Raw genomic sequence first — 16,496 nt, forward strand, 5'->3', positions numbered from 1 at the left:
TTTACAGTGCTTTTTTATTTGGAGTTTACTATAATAGTGGCAAAGTATTAAGAGAATATTTCCCACCGGGTTAGGAAAGATTATTGTTCAAGTATTTGCAATGCCAGTAATATTGGATTGTGACTAACTTTATAGCATACAGTAGTTTTTCTGTGAGTAGAGGCTCACATAAGTTTGAAGATGTGAAAAAAAGGTGGAGATTTGTAAATAAAGCTACAGTAATTAAACTGTTATACTTTCGTAAATATTGACCTTCATATTAGTGGCCCTGAATAGACAACCCCAAAACAGTATTCATCCTATACTAGAATTTTATATGTAATATAAAGGAGTATTCCAAACCACTGAATCAGCATCCAATAAATTTCAGAAAACAAAACTAAACGCTTATAAAAACAAGAGATTTCCTACATGACAAAAATTCCTAGAAAAACAATTATCTGCAACTGGCAAATAATAATAATTTTGGCTCTGCTCTTCCAATAGCCAAAGCTCTTATTCTGTTCACTGCATTGACTATAATTTTGCAAACAAACTCTGTGTTGTGTAACGTCCTCCTCTCTGTTGAGCAGATGTATAATTATGTGAGTCTCGAATTTGGTTGAGTTAAACCAAAATGCCTTACTTGAATTAAATTGACCTCCACGGCCATCCCATAAAATAGTCACTATCATCATCATCATCATTTTTGTCATAGTCATTATCACTGTCACCCCCATTTTATATGTAGTGGGAAAGTGCTGTCGCGGCCTCTCAGTATATAACCTGGCAGCCTGTCCCAGAGATCCTGGAACTGAAAGGCTCATAAACCAAATTAAGATGCTCAAATCAGTTAGTCTGTTAAATCAGTGTAAAACATATAGTGAGAAGCAAGGGGAAAGAGATTGTGTAGATTAAGACACTTACTGCAAGCAGGTTCAAGGACCACATTATCGGGGTGTTGTTCAAATTTCCTATGTCCTGACTTTCTCTGTTTCATCTGCCTTCCCCGAAGATGGTGTGGTTATGAAGACCAGAGTTGAGGGCCGGCAAGAAAGTTCAGAGATGGAAGCATGGTGCCAACACATGTGTGCTCCATCGAAGAGACGAAGAGGCAAGTATTCATGGCCACAGCTATAGCTTGGTGATGACCTGATGAGCAGTTGTGTATGTTTTAAGAACAGGACCAAAGGGCTGCAGTGGGTGATACCAATGGTGGCCAATTTGACATAGATAAAGCTGATCCATGCTTTATAAATATTTAAGGTTTATTTTGTTTTCCATCTCTTTTTATCTACAAGTAACACTTTCATTTGTTTGTTTCATCCTTTTAATCTATGTTTAACACATAAAATGTCTACTTATTCAATGTTTAACACGTCATATATGTAAATTATATACTTATTATCTATACTTAACATTTCTTATGTGAGTTTCATCTATCTCATTTGGTTTTCTTGTCTCTTAAAGCAGAATTGAAAATTCTCAGAGTACAGCGAACACACATTACATTATGGATGAAGGACATATCTGAGACACAGGGCCATTAGACCATTTTCCCAAGGTCCCCACATTTAGTGCATGGCAGAGTCGAGTGTTCAAATACAGGAAATCTGTATTTGAAACAAACAAATGAAAGTGTTACTTCAGAGCTTACTTCTTTTTTTTTTTTCTTTTAACTTTTATTTACTTAAGTGTGATTTTTTCCAGGACCCATCAGCTCCAAGTCAAGTAGTTGTTTCAATCTAGTTGTGGATGGCGCAGCTCACAGTGGCCCAGGTGGGGATCAAACGGGCAACCTTGTTGTTAAGAGCACTGTGCTCTAACCAACTGAGTTAACCGGCTGCCCCCGGAGCCTACTTTTGAATCACCATCCTATATTGATTTCTAATTTGCCAGAGAAAACACAACTAGTAAGTCTGACCTGAAGTTCAATGCTCTTTCCACTAACTACTCTCTATATAAGTACCCTTGTGGCAGGAAACCTGTCTTCTTTGTGTCTGCATTCCTATCACCAAGCCTAGGGCCTGCACAAATACTTGTTGACCAAGAGAATATCTTATTATATACTTTTTATTTTCTTTTGGGTTGAGTTGAAATGTCCTGAATAATTCCAATTTAACATTTAAGAAAATTTAACCTTTAGCATTTAAAGTTACGTTATCTTCAGTACTTGATTTTAAACTGAATTAACCTAAAGAGATATCCAGTTGCTAGAAAACAAAAGATAAGGATCTGTGAGCTGAGATCTAGCTCCGATTGGGAAACTTACCCTGTCAAAGGGATTATGTTGTTTTGCTATGCTTTATTTTCTCCAGCTGGAAGATGGCCCTAGCAATTCTTATCTACCCGTTTCAACAGGAACTGTTACAACTACTATTCTTCCTATTACTAGCATCATATAAAAAGAAGTGGTTTCTGTATTATGGATTAGAAATTATAAAAAATGTAAAGTCTATAGACATTCATAAGTAACATAAACATATTTATACGATTAAAAATAACAAGTATTTATAAACTTTTAAAGGCACATTTTATGCTACATTTGGACATAATTAACATCCTACAATTTGCTAAGGCTTCTATTATTTTCCTCAACCATTTCACTTTTCTGAAAGAAAGAAAAGGAACAACCTTCTGAAAGAAGCTAAGATGAATTATATGCTCCTAAAATATTTTAATGCCTCTTTTTAATATATATATATGTGTGTATGCATGTATATAAGATATTTTTTTTACAAAAAAAACCCAAGATATATATATATCCCACTTACAAAAATCTTGTTTCTCTCTAGGAAGGTGGCAATAATCTCAATATATACAAGACCATTTAGAACTCAACACAGTGGTTGCTCAACCCTGGCTGCCCATTAGAATTACCCATTAAAAAATACTGATGCCTCAGCCCTTCCTCAAACCATTTAAGTTAGAATCTCGAGGAATGAAATTTGTGCATCTGTATTTTTAAAAGATCCCCAGATATTCTAAAAATACTTAACTAGCACTCTCTCTTCAAAACTGTCAAGGTCATTTTAAACAAGAAAAGTCTCAGAAACTGTCACAGACCAGAGGAGGCGAAGGAGACATGATGACTAAATGTAATACGGTATCCAAAGTGAGACCTTGGAATAGAAAAATGATGTTAGAGGAAAACTACTGAAATTTAAATAAACTGTGGAGTTAATGATAACCAATGTTGGTTCTTTGGTTGTGACATATGTGCCATGGTAATGTAAGATATTAACAATATACACTGTTTTTATAACTTTTCCATAAATTTCAATCTATTCTAAAATAAAAAGTTTATTAAACTATCTAATTTTTTGCATACATTATCTTGTTTGCTGAAAATGTCACCAATTTATAATCCAGAATCACTATGCAGCATCGAATTAATCTGCATTTAACAGATTACAGTACAGCTCCCTAACTCCATACGACCTTAGGTAAATAATTTCTCATTTTTGAGCCTATCTCAGTTCCTCATCTGTACGACGAATAGATTGGGCTAAGCAATCTCCAATGCCTCTTTCAGTTCGAACATTGAGATTTGGTGAGAAGGACATTGAGAAACAGACTGGAGAGTTTCAGGAGTTTCAGGATTTAGGGCTTTGGGTTCTGATGGGCAAGGTGGTATTGAAAAAGCTTTTTCTCATGTTTGTGTTTCCAGAGTCGGAAGGTAATTGATAGGGGTATAAATACGTGAAGGGGGGAAGAGCAGGACAGTGACTCATTGGAGCGTCAACTCCTGGGACTTCTCTGGCACTGACAGCGTAAACAGAGCGTTCGCCTGCTAGGCAACCGTGCCTCCTCGGGGAGGGTGGAGGACCCCAGTCGGAGGTGTCTAAGCCAACGCCTCTTAATTTAGTCACGGTGCCTTCATCTCGAAATTAATGAAATATGTAGCTTTTAAAAGTACACATTTTTCGTACCAAGTTTTGGCAGGCCCTAGTTATGGGAAACAGCATAGCTGCGTTCTTTTCTCGGTGTTTTATTCTTTTTCCTGTTCTCAGGCGAGATGCGGGCTCCTCTCTGGCTAGGCCCCAGCCGCCGCGCGTTGCCGGGCAGAGCTGGACGCCTCCTGTTCTTGGGTCCCCGCCCTTTCTTGGTCCGGCCTTGGTCCTTTGCAGGCAGCCCTCGGCCGCGATGGGCTGGGAGATGGAGCCACTGCTCCTGGCCTGGAGCTATTTTAGGCGCAGGAAGTTCCAGCTCTGCGTGGATCTGTGCACGCAGATGCTGGAGAAGTCCCCTTATGACCAGGTACCGGCCGGACCCCATCAGCCCCGTGGAACCTCGCGATGAGGCAGAAAGGACTCGGGGGGACCCCCAGGCCCCCGGGTGGGGGCTCCGGAGTGTTAGGCCCAGGGCCAGGTTGATCGTGTGGTCAGCACAGGCACCCGGAGCGAGATCCCTGGAGCCGTGGCCGGCGGGTCCCTGGCCGGCGGGTCCCTGGCTCTGCGTCCCCGAGTCCCCGTGGGACCCAAGAGTGTTGTGCCATGATCACCCCATCCCCAAACTTTAGCAGCCCTTCTAAGTGTCCCTGAAAGTGTCCCTTAAAGGAACACTTAAAGCCCTGACCTTTACCTTAATGAGGAGTTTTGATAATTCATTTATACTTGCATATGGATGTAGTCTAAAGCTTGCTGCATGTGTGTTGTTAATTTCTAAAACAATTATGTATAAACACGAAGATCTGTGACTTTCTACCAGCTGGTGAAATAGCTGCCTTTTTCTTTTGGATCACACGTGTGATCCTTCCAATTCATCTTAAGGCTGTTATTCAGGAGTGAAGGAGCTTTTGATTCTGGGGCACGAGTGCAACTTGAGGCAAACAATACAAGTTAGAGGAATGAGAATCTAGGAGGGGAAAAGATACGTTTAGTATTAGGAGGGAGGGATGGGAAAAAGTGCCCCCCCTGAAAGAAGGAATGATGGCATAGATTAAAAGAGAACTTTAATAGTGTAAGTTCTCTGAACTAAAGTACAATATTAAATAAAGGGAGTGAAAAGGTCATATACTATGTGTGTGGGAGGAGAGGTACAAGTCTGGTGGGCAGGTAATTCCTGGAAGAGGCAAAAAGGACAAAATAGCATAGGAGCAGAGGCATGGCAGTGTGTCAGTGCTTCAAGTAAATGCAAAATGTACCTATATAGTTCTTGTTTCCCAGTTTTTCCTCTGGCAGGTATTGCCTTGGAGATGTTAAAAGGAAAATTGAGGGGAGATACATAAACAGAGGCACAAATGTGAACACTGTTACTAGGCTCTGTCTTAACTCCCAGCAAATGGATGAGGTGAACATTTTGGCCTGCAAATAGATACTACATCTCCCCTAGAACAATCCATGAGTGGGAATGCGAAGCTAGGTTGTGTTTGTGTTACTTTATGTTAATTAATGGGACTATGTTTCTGCAGGCAAGCATATTTCCAAGTGTGTTTCTTGGGACAGTAGTACCACAGATGCTGCTCAAAAAAATTTTTTTTCCCATGATCAAATATTTTGTGGGAATCACAAAATATTGACACTGTTACATTTTGTACAACAAAAATTTGTTACAGACCTGTGAAGTACCAGACATTGTTCCAGGCACAATGGTTTGTAAGAACTTTACACGCTGTTTCCTTTTTTCCATTGAGTTAGGGTAGTTTCCATTCTGTGTTTCAGAGAATACTAGTCCCAAGAGCTGCTCAGGGAAAGAAAGTTTCCTTATTATATGCAGTTGGGAAATGTAGGAGTATATTCCCTTCTTAGAGATTCAATTCATACTAAAGGCTTTCAATTCTAAAGAAAAGAAACTTAATTTTGATTAATCCAATATTCTTAAACTTATTTGACCACTGATTCCTTTTTTGGCAGCCAGCAAGGGTCAGCTATCTTTGTTGTTACCATCCTAGGGAGAGGTTGTCATGTTGGGAAATGCTGCGATAGGCAAAGCCGCGGTGTTTTTATTAATGGTTAAAACCCTATAATCTTAATAACATAACATCATAGTGACACTCAGTATTGCACCTATGAATTCAGATTCAGTTTGTGCTAGGCACTGTGATCAGGACTTTTTATGTGTTCAATTCAATGACCTTTTATGGAATGCTTATTACTTGCCAGGAGTAAGTTCTAGAAACTGTATGTATCTGTGCTTAGAATAACCTTGCAAAGTAGGTAACAAAACTAATAGCTAACTTTTATTGAGTATTTACTCTGTGTCAGGCTTGGTTCAGAGGGTTTTATATGTTCTCTTATTTAATCCTCAACTTTTTTAGGAAGTTGGTACCATTTCCCCCATTTTATAGATTGAGCATATTGAGGCACGAGGTCCAGTTACAAAGTTGGTAAACGCATTCCCTTAGTCTGGATTATGCTGTCTCTTCCATGTTTATGTAGCCTAATTTTTCAAAACTATATTTTCTGAATTTTTACCAGTCTATTTTCCCATCTATTGGGCCTTTTTCAAGATATTTGCTGAGTGGTAAAGAATTTTGACATATCTGTGTACTTGGATAAAGGCTCTGAGAAGTCCCAAACGAAGGAAATCTGCCCAATTTTGACTAAGCCAGTATTCTGAAACTTATTTGACCAGTGGTTCCTTTTCGGAGGGACAGAGATATACATATCTCCCTTGTTACCTGGGAAATGTTGTCACTTTGGAAATGCAGAGGCAAAGCGTCGGTGTTTTTATTAATGGTTAAGAGGGGGCAGTAGAGAAGATCTTGACTCCTTTCCTTTTACCTAGGAAGCAAGCCTAGGATAAACAAATTAAGCACTTAGTTCAAAATCTCCCAAATTAGCAGCTAAACAAGGTAAGAGATTGGATGTTTTTATTTGGCTTCTTATATAGCTCCCATTAGGCCTTTCTGGCCCTCTTGGAAGATTAAGACTTGTCACAAAGTATATTTGGTGGAATTGTGATTTTGATAATGATAAGGGAAAAAAAGACAGGTTCATACTGAGAAATATTGCCCTTATTATTGGTGGACCATTAGATTAGGTTAAGATCATTAGGTTAATCATTAGATTAAGATCATTATGGCACTAGGTCTTGTTAAGTCCTGGCCTGTTCCATTGGCCTATTTGTTGTGGATTTGAAATACTTCATAATGTGACATATACTTAATTTCTAATACCACAGATGTGTTTTACAATGCTATTCTTTGTTACTGTTTTATTGTTATGAGCAGGGGTTGATATATTCAGCTCCTACAATATCAGAGTAGGCCTAGGAGAACCAGTATCAGCTCTAGGAGAAATTTATCTTATTCTTTTCCTTTCTAATCCTTTTTATTTGTTTTACTAAGGTAGTTTATTTAAGGGGAAACTATATATTTATTGCCAGAACAATGAGTAGCATTTCACCAGGAATAGAAGATCAACTAGAGGTTACCTTACCAAACTGGGCTTTTGATACCTGGAGAGGGCTGCTGAAACATTCACAAGGTTTACTCATGTTTGTTCCTCTTTGAGCCAACTTTTAAACACCATGCTTCTAGACTGTATGCTTTTCTTAGCACCAATTTATATATCTTGAACCCAATTGTTATTTCATTTTGGAAATATTTCCCAGTCTGATTTTCCCAAGTTTGAAGAAATCCTGCTTTTTTCTTAATTAAATAAATTTAAAATATTTATGTTAGAGTGCTGCTACAATTCATGAAGACCTTTTACGAAGCTTAAGAAGGTTCCTTTAATTAAAAGCTTGAAAATTCTCTTTTCTTTTCTTAGAACATGAGTCCAGGATGGCAGACCTGTGTGGCATGCACAGAGTCTGGCACAGGGAGGCTGTCATTGTATATTTGCTGACCGAGTGCTTTGATTATATTCATGTATGCATTTGATGGCATTTTTCATGTGTGCCAGCTTCTCCTTTATTTATGAAAAGCATCCTAGTTGCCTTATGATCTTCGTCTGCCCTAGTTCCCACTCCTCATCCTTAATTCTCAGTACCATAAGTTCTTAAATGTACATTTATCTTTTCAAATATATGTAATTTAATTATGGACATTCTTAATTCATTTCTTGTTTTGAGGGTCAGTTGGTTTTTTTTTAATCAGTTCAGAAAATTCTTTCTGGATTCCTTCAGAAGATTGTTTCTAAGGGTAATTATCACTATTGGTATTTCTTATGGAAGTCTCATTGTTTCAATGAGGAAATTAAATGATGGGGAGACTAGAAATTTAGGAAAAGCTAACAAATACGATGAGAGTGGAAACAGATGGTCTTCAGCCCCACATTCACTGCTTTACCTTCATGTGCTCCTTTAGCTTCCTGAGCTTTTTTTTTGCGTCTTCTACATTTCAGTCAAGTAAGGGGCTTTTTCTCTATAGCTATTTGAATTACCATTCCTGTGCCAGCAAACTGATTTTAGTACAAATGAGTGACTTTGAAGCAGTGCCTGGACAAACAGAAGAGCAAGGAAATGAAAATATTTATTCTGAATGCCAAATGGATTCATTTTTGGTCTCCCTTTTTTTCCAAAACAAAGTAACTTTTGTTTTGATGTTATTTTTCACTTTTGGTTTTCCTTATTTTTCTCCCAGATGAGGAGAAACTCTCTAAAGTGATTTATTATTTGTTAATCTTTTTATAAGGGGGTCCAGGTACCTTCAAAAAGATAACATTTTGGTCTCGATAACATATCAGCCTTTTGGAATGAAGCCCACCTCTAAGACTATTTCTTCCACATTTATTTCTCCTTTAAGAGATAACATTTCGGTATATTATCATCAAAAATATTTAATTAGGCCTTGTGCTTTCTATTAGGACATCTGGATTTTGTTTAATTTTGATTCTTGCCAAAATCAGGGTAATCAAGTTGGCCAGAGAGGTATATGATACACTATGGAACAGCATGTTTCCTTAGAGCAATACATTTTTATTTGGCTACAGAAGGACTGAAGGGTAGGTTGACTATAATAACATGATGTTTGGTAAGAGGGAAGCATTCTTGAAGAACAGATTCTGAACTGCGTTTCCTAGATGCACAATGGTGAAGAACAGAGCAGGGTCTGTAAGGGTGAAGTACGTTAAGGTTTTGGTCAGTTAAGACTAAAAGGATAACTGGTTAATTTATCATAGTTTCCCTGTTTGATAAAATACAGTAAGAACAAGTAATTCATAGAGAGGTGTTGTCTTTTTTTCAAAGTGCTCTTTAAATCATAACAAAAAAGTGGTCAAAAGTTATAAGACATAAACGGGAGAAATGCAGAATGGTCTTCCACATAGCAATCTGACCCAGCGGGAAGGCTTCCTTTTACAGCTCATGTCAGCCATCCTGATTAGTTGCTTAATCTGATTACTGTTCTTTGTGTTCCATATGTCAGATTCATGGCTTTAAACCCAGTCCTGGTTTTTTTTTTGTTTTAGCTCCATTATAATTAAATAGTTCATAAAACATGGAGGATTTTCAGGAAGTGGGGTTTTTAAAGACATTATGCTTTTATTAATGGGGTAAAGTTCTGATAGATTTTCAAATTATTAAAATCAGTGATTCTGGAAGTGAGAGTGTCAACCATATATTAGAATGGGGGTAATTCACATTCTCCTCCTCCACCCCAATCTCTGCTTATAATGAGACATATTACAGAGAGGAGGGAATTGTTATTGCAAATGGTTTGAAGGTGGAGAAAAGGCTGAAAGCTGCTGGCTTAGATAAAAGATAGGGTACCAGGGTTCCCCAATGAGCTAGTAGTTGGTTGAGACAATGATCTGGTGAGCCAAGCCAAAAAACATCTTTCTGTGGGATTATCTAATTTATTTCCTCATTGGGGCCATGGAGACTTAGCTAGACTTAATCTTTTGGTTCTACACTCTGTGAAACAGTTCATTTTATGAATTTGTATTCCTACTGAATTATACAGATTACGTTCCCACTTGGCTACCTGGTCACTAGATCTAACCTTCTGAAATCCATCCAGTTACTGTTCTGTTCTCTTACATTTTTTTCCTTTCTGTTATTGCTAAATTCTGAATAATGACTCAGTAGTTTAACAGCAAAGCTGGGTAGATTCATTAGCCATCGTGAGTACTGGTGGCAATTAGGCAGTCACATTCAGAATTAATTTAATTCCCTGGAGATTTAATTCCCTGAAGTAATAGCAACAACCTAAGAGAAAGCCTTACCTTAGGGTGGAAGGAAGGAAGGAAGCAAAGTGATGTGAATTGAAGTTGATGCTAATGAGTATTTGCTGGTTCGAGGCAGTGCCACTCTACTTTCCCTGTCCTCTTACTCACTTTGAAGGAGATTCAAAGGGAAGTTTTAATTTCATGTGCCACAACTGGGAGTTACTTCTGAGTTCTGAAAAGGGAAGGAATAGAGAGTTTGGTGCTTTTCTGTTCATTATGTAAATGTTTTGATGGAGAAATACCATGTGATCGATACTCCTTGTTGAAGATGTTACCACCTTACACTTCACTATGATAGTATATGTGAAAGAACTCTGAAAATTATTAAATTTTCTTAAAAGAGCTAGGTTTTGTTTTTTAAGCTATCCGATAAAGTAGGCACTATTACTCCAATTTGAGAGGAGGATTAGGTGATGGAGGTTGTGATTTGTTTAAGGTCACGTAGCTAAGTGCCTCCCTGAGGCCCAACCCCAGGTCTTCTGAGCGTAAGGCGAGGCCTGTTGCTTTCTACTCCACTGTGTTGATACCCATGGAAATAATTTGCTAGACCAAGTGAACCAAACTTGTGGTTCCCTATGAGTGGACTAATTGTAATCACCAAACTATAATTGAGAGAGCAATCCAGAGATGTAGGTCTCAGTGAATTTAAAGAAGTTTTGCCTTATCTCTAAATTAAACCATCCTGACTCTTTTCCATCCTAGTCCTGCTGCTCACGATGGACATCCAGAATAGCCGTCCCTGGCCTTGGTCTCCCCACACCCGATAGTGGTCGCTTGCCAGCTTTGCTATGATCTCACATACTCAGCAAAGTACGTGCTGTTGACCCAGAGTGTCTAGGTTCAAATACTGCCTGTATACCTTGACCTCAGAGTTTTCTCATCTGTAAAATCGGGATGATAATATACCTACCTCAAAGGGTTAAGTTCATTAATACATGGTACATGATCAAAAATGTTAGCTGCTATTGTCTCTGTATAGCTAGAGATATTTGCATGTAGGATTCTGTCACTTATATTTTTCTGAAAGTATTGTTAGTCATCTGGAAAACATCTGTGAGGAAAGTGTCCAGTGCAACTGATAATAAAATGTGTTGGATATAGTTCATAGATCAGTGGCACTCAGTAAGTTCCAGAATAATTTCTTTCCCTTTTCTGTGACTCCCTTATCTCTCATAGAGTTCTGCTTTTCTCCCCTCCATCTAAGTCATCTATAATTAGTCCATAACGAGTATAGCATTTAACATATTGTATTGTAATTCACTGAATTAGGTGCTTTTGCCCATAGAATGCTTTCAGCACCTAATAGTGCCACGGATGCCCGGAGGATGTTGTGGAATTAATGCATTCTCTGCCTCACTCCATCCATTTAGGCCTTGTCTCCATCTTCCATCCATACAACCTCACCTGCCTCTACATCTTCCCATCCTGTAGGCCTCTCATTTTCTTCTCTGACCTTCTCATTTCATGCCATTTCCTACATGCTCTTTACCAGTATGGTAAATTGTAAGTATATTCCTGAGGGGCCGTAGAATAAGACAGAACATGAAGGCCTTCGTCAGTGAACGGAGCGCTTTGAGGCTGAGCTGCTGGTTTCAGCCACAGGTCGAATCTTCCTGCGCTTGGCAGAATAACAAGCACCTAGCTTTTACTTGCAATCAGTGACTTTTGTCTCCTTTCCTTGTTTTTTTTTTTTTTTCCTTTTCAAGCATTGTCTGCAATCACCTCTGATAAACTTTTTTCCCTTTCTGTATGGAATTTGTTTTGTGTATCTCCTACACTGTACCTTGCCTTATTATTTCCAACCGATTTTTATCTCCAAGATGCACTGGCAAGAAAGAGCTCTGTATCGTTTGTGTAACCTTGAGCAAATTACATGACAGCATTGAATTTGTTTTATTATCTGTAAAGTGGATAATTACACTTACCTGCCTCTCTCAGGTGGTTGTTATGAGACACAAATGAGATAATGGGTCATACAGACATAAATACAAATAAATAAAGAATAAAAAGAATTACTTCTCTCATCTCATTACCTGTATCTGTGTATTTTCTCTAAGTGTGGACTGTGGGACATCTGTACTTCTCTAGATCTTTCTTATGCACACTGGAATTGAAAACCTCCAACTGCCCTGTATTCTTAGTTGCTGTTTTGTGTTTGGTTCAACTGATTGACAGTTATTCTCTCAATTCCACCCTCTAGGCCCTCACTTTCTAGCCTAGCTTAGCTTTCTTTCATGTTCCTATCATGTGCCATACCAAAGAAATTGCTTGTCCTTGCATGGTGACCAGATAGTTTACACATTGCTTGCACACATAATATGTTCCTTAAAAAATATTAGGGTATTCTTTTTGGATTTTAGAGCCATGGGAAGCAAGGAAAGCTTTCCGTTTGCTGTTTCTTAGTAGCTTCCCCAATAAAACATGCTGCTTATTAAGTGCAACAGAGGCTGCTGACTTTAGACATGTAATTGTAGATGTTTTAATAAATAAATTTGTTATAAGTCTGATTTTTTTTTTGCCATTGCATTTCTATTTGATTTGGACAGAATAAATCCGAGTTTATCAGCATCTGGCACTAATATATATTACGTAGTCTATAAAAATTTCTCAGAAAACATTATAGTCAGAATTAATTTTTATCTTCATCCACTAATCCCATTATAATTATGTGAAATACAATGGTTTAGAGGATGTGGATTTTCCTTCTCCCTAAGTAATCCAAGCCTGAATGTTTAAATCACCATGAACTTATTTTGAATATAAAGAAATGTTTTTTTGGTATAGTTGTCAAATTATCCTTAATTTTGGGGATGTTATGTTTTCATTAAACCAGCAGTAATGTATCTTCTCTGTACTCTAAATGAGGTTAGAGTAATTAGAACTTTCTGATCATAGAAAATTTAATACTCTTCAGAGTATATTAGTTTTGCAGCACTCCTGAGAGCCCTTGTGGAGAAAGATTAAAGTTAATATTTGGATTTTTATTGAGTGAGTTTGAGTCCACTGACAAATACTTGGCTAGTCATTTAGACTTTTTATTTTAGAAACTGTATTTCTTAAAAATGCTTACTACCTTCTTTATGCTTTCCAGGAACCAGATCCTGAATTGCCAATATCTCAGGTAAAGGTTTAGCTGCAACCTTTAGTTTAGAGACTACTTTAATTACTATTGCTTAGTTGTTGCTATAGATTAGAAAATTCGCTGCATAACTACATGTGATATTATAAAATTAGCCGTATCTACCAGGCATTCTGTACCTTCTTATGTAAACTATTATATTTCCAATACTTTTGTGTCTGTGGATGGGTAGCCTTGTAGAACTAATTCAGTGTACTCATTAAGACTTGGAGCTTAAATAGAAATAAACAATATTGACCAGAAGTATGAGAAAAATAAAGGCAGCAAGGGGAATCAGGGACTTAGAAAGGGAGCCCAGAAGTTAGCAGAGTCACAGGTGTCTGAAAAGACGGTGATAGATAGGACATTATGTCCTGTGTGAAGAGTAGGTTGACCCTGCTTCAGAATGTCTTGGTTTTAAACAGAGGTGCCTGTGAGGAAGAAAGGGACATTGGCTAGACAGCCATGTCTATCAAACCAACTTGGTTAGAGATGGGAGGTGGCAGAGAGACCCCTTAACTGGATAAGACACAGCGAATAAGGGAGAGAGGAGGTCTGGTTTGGGGAACGACTGGTCAGTGAAGCTTGTAGCCCAAGAGTGTTTCCAGTAAGTCTGGGAATAAGAAGGGAGGGGAGAGCTGTAAATCAGAGAGCTTAAATATTGCCAGGTGTTTGCCCTGCCATCTGAGAGAGAATTCTAACAGTTTTCTTTTTAGGTAAACAAACAAACAATATTAACCTCATATGGGGTTCACATGAGTAATCATCAAACCTTTTAGAAGAAAGCAATATACAAAGTGCTCTTACAGAGGCTTGTGTAGTTTTAAACAAACACCGTAAATAGGTTAAAATGTAGTAGTACTCTGTTCTTTAAAAGTATGCCATTTGGCTTTGAAATGTTTGTGATCATAATTTCCAAATTGATAGATGGTGCAAAACTATTTTTTGCATAATATGTACAAGTCATTTAAGAAGGACCTAAATTAAAAATAGAGTAAGTAATGTGCTTTTTGTTTTCAGCAACTATAGAAGATTTGGATTAAAATAAAAACATCGATCATTTGCATTGTTATGGTTTTAAAACTATAAATGGTATTTGAAATTCAAACTAGCACAGGGATTTCATGATGGACTTGTACTTAGTATTACTCTCCTAATCTGTTACTGTAGACTTAATTATCCACTGGACAGTGAGCTAAAAGAATAAAAAGGGAACAAGGCTGACTGGATTATTTTGAGCTCACTATTCACACTTTTGCCTGTCTTCATTTGCACATTTTTACAACTTCAAAATAAATGAAGCTTTACAATAATAATTCAATATTTTGTGCCTAAGTTTTTGTTTCATAGACGAAGCAGAATGTCACATGTTATTGATTCTTCTGATGTCAAAATCAGGTTAGACAGACTGTTCTTTTGGTGGTTTTAGTCTAATAATAACCTAGTAAAATAGTTTCTTACATGCCCTTAAACTACTGGCCTTGCATTCTGTATTAAGAGGAACAGAACAATTTAAACATGTTTTGCTCAGTCAGTATACTTTTTACATTTTCATATGTTTATTTTCATAGCTAAAATTGGATTAACCTCACAGACGGTAGAACAAGTCAATATTTTTCTGATGTTAGCTGACAGATATTTGCTGCAAGAGCAATGTCCTATAGACAAACTCAGTAGGTGAATAAGATGAGATTATGTTTCATAGATAAACAGAAATAATTGATGTGACAATTATTCATTTAGATTGAGAGAATCTATGCTGTTTTTCTTTAAAAAAAATTCCTAAGAACTATTGTTTTTGTGGATTTCACAATATTTCTAATACATAGGTATTCAAATTATTTACATAAATTGCATGACCCTGTCATTTATCAAGTTAAACATATGTGATAAAACAAATTTATATTTTAATCAGATGCAAGGGGCAGTTTGGGATAATAGATTATACTTTATTATGCATTTTATTTTAATAACTGATTAGTTTTGAGCTTTGTTTTTCATTTAAACAGGCAGAGGATTGTAGGACTGCAAAACGTACTTGGTTTTTTTCCAAAATAAAATTTGTATTTTTTTTTTTTAAAGCCAAACCCCATCTGCTGTTTTTATTAAAATCTCAAGAATTGTTCACATTGCCAAAAGCAGTTCTTTGAATACAGTTTGATGTTTTAATCAAGCAGTGATATGTGATTTTGAAGGTCATTTTTGTTAGGACAGAAGGAAATTCAGGAAGATTAATATTCTCAAATACTGATGAAATTTAAAATTAAATAGTGGTTTAAGTAGATTTTATTACAGAGATTTACATATAGAAAATTCACATCATTATTTCTACTTCTTAAGAATTCGATTTTAGAAACAGAAATAAATCTAGATCTATTTACATTTTTAAAAAAGTGCATTCCAATGGAATAAAATTTTAAGAAAGATGTTCTTATTTGGCTACTGAAGTGTTATTCATTTGGTGGGGGAGGGAATAGTGGATTTACTTTCCTATGTTTTGCTTAGCCTAATATAAAGAAAATCAAAACCTTGCACCTCTTTAATATTTGAAAGTTTAGTAGGAAGATAGATGTCAAGAAGCATGATGGCTTGGGCTATGAGATAACAGTATGGGCACATGACAATAGTTTAAAAAATATGTGCAACTATATACATGGTACTATAACAAGAACTTGGCTTTTAGAAAGTCAATTTAACTAAGACTCCAAATCATAGCTTTGAAGATTCCTTATCCCATCATCAGGATAGAAATCCATATGCCTCACTGTAGCATACAGGATCCATCATCTGCCCCTGCCTTAGTCTCGAGCTTCTCTCTGGCTACTGCCTCAGCCGAACCTGATTCTTCAACCATACTCCTTCTCTTGGAATTGCCAAACATGCCATGAGCCCTCAAGCTCATGCCTTTGTCCTATTGTTTGCTTTGCCTGGCACAAGCTTTCCTGTCTTGGCCAGTGATCCAAACTCTTCTCTATCCTTCCTTCCACCCCCATACAGCTGGGTGCTTTTTTCTGTCCTCCCCTAACATGCTCCAGATTTTTGTTATTACACTTTCCCCATAACACTGAAATTCTGATGAGCTAGATCTAGGACCGTGGCCTACTCATCTCCTTCCCAGGGCGAAGCAAGCAGTAGATGCTCCCAAGTAATACTGGAATGAAGCAGCAAAGCCCAGGTCCCGCTTTACTGTTCCAACAGAAAATACTGCAGTCCTTCCTGTCCACCAGAGTGCTGAGCAAAGAATGCTTTGAAAAACAAAAGCCACCACATACTAGCAGGGCAAA

General features: G+C 37.3%; 1 protein-coding gene across 3 annotated transcripts in view; it reads left to right on the plus strand.

The window, feature by feature from the left end:
* The first annotated feature begins 4,034 nt into the window (after positions 1-4,034).
* TTC8 (tetratricopeptide repeat domain 8) overlaps positions 4,035-16,496 on the plus strand; it is a 43,835-nt gene continuing 31,373 nt past the window's right edge. The window contains exons 1-2 of one of the 3 annotated variants that reach the window (XM_081048454.1): positions 4,087-4,239; positions 13,186-13,215. In XM_081048454.1, the coding sequence (XP_080904580.1) occupies positions 4,126-4,239; positions 13,186-13,215 (144 nt within the window). In that variant the 5' untranslated portion in view covers positions 4,087-4,125. Of the gene's footprint in view, positions 4,240-13,185; positions 13,216-16,496 lie in introns of all 3 variants that reach the window. The other 2 variants (XM_081048455.1, XM_081048456.1) reach the window with 2 other exon arrangements.

Source organism: Rhinolophus hipposideros, assembly GCF_964194185.1.
Source record: "Rhinolophus hipposideros genome assembly, chromosome: 5".
Lineage (NCBI taxonomy): Eukaryota > Metazoa > Chordata > Mammalia > Chiroptera > Rhinolophidae > Rhinolophus > Rhinolophus hipposideros.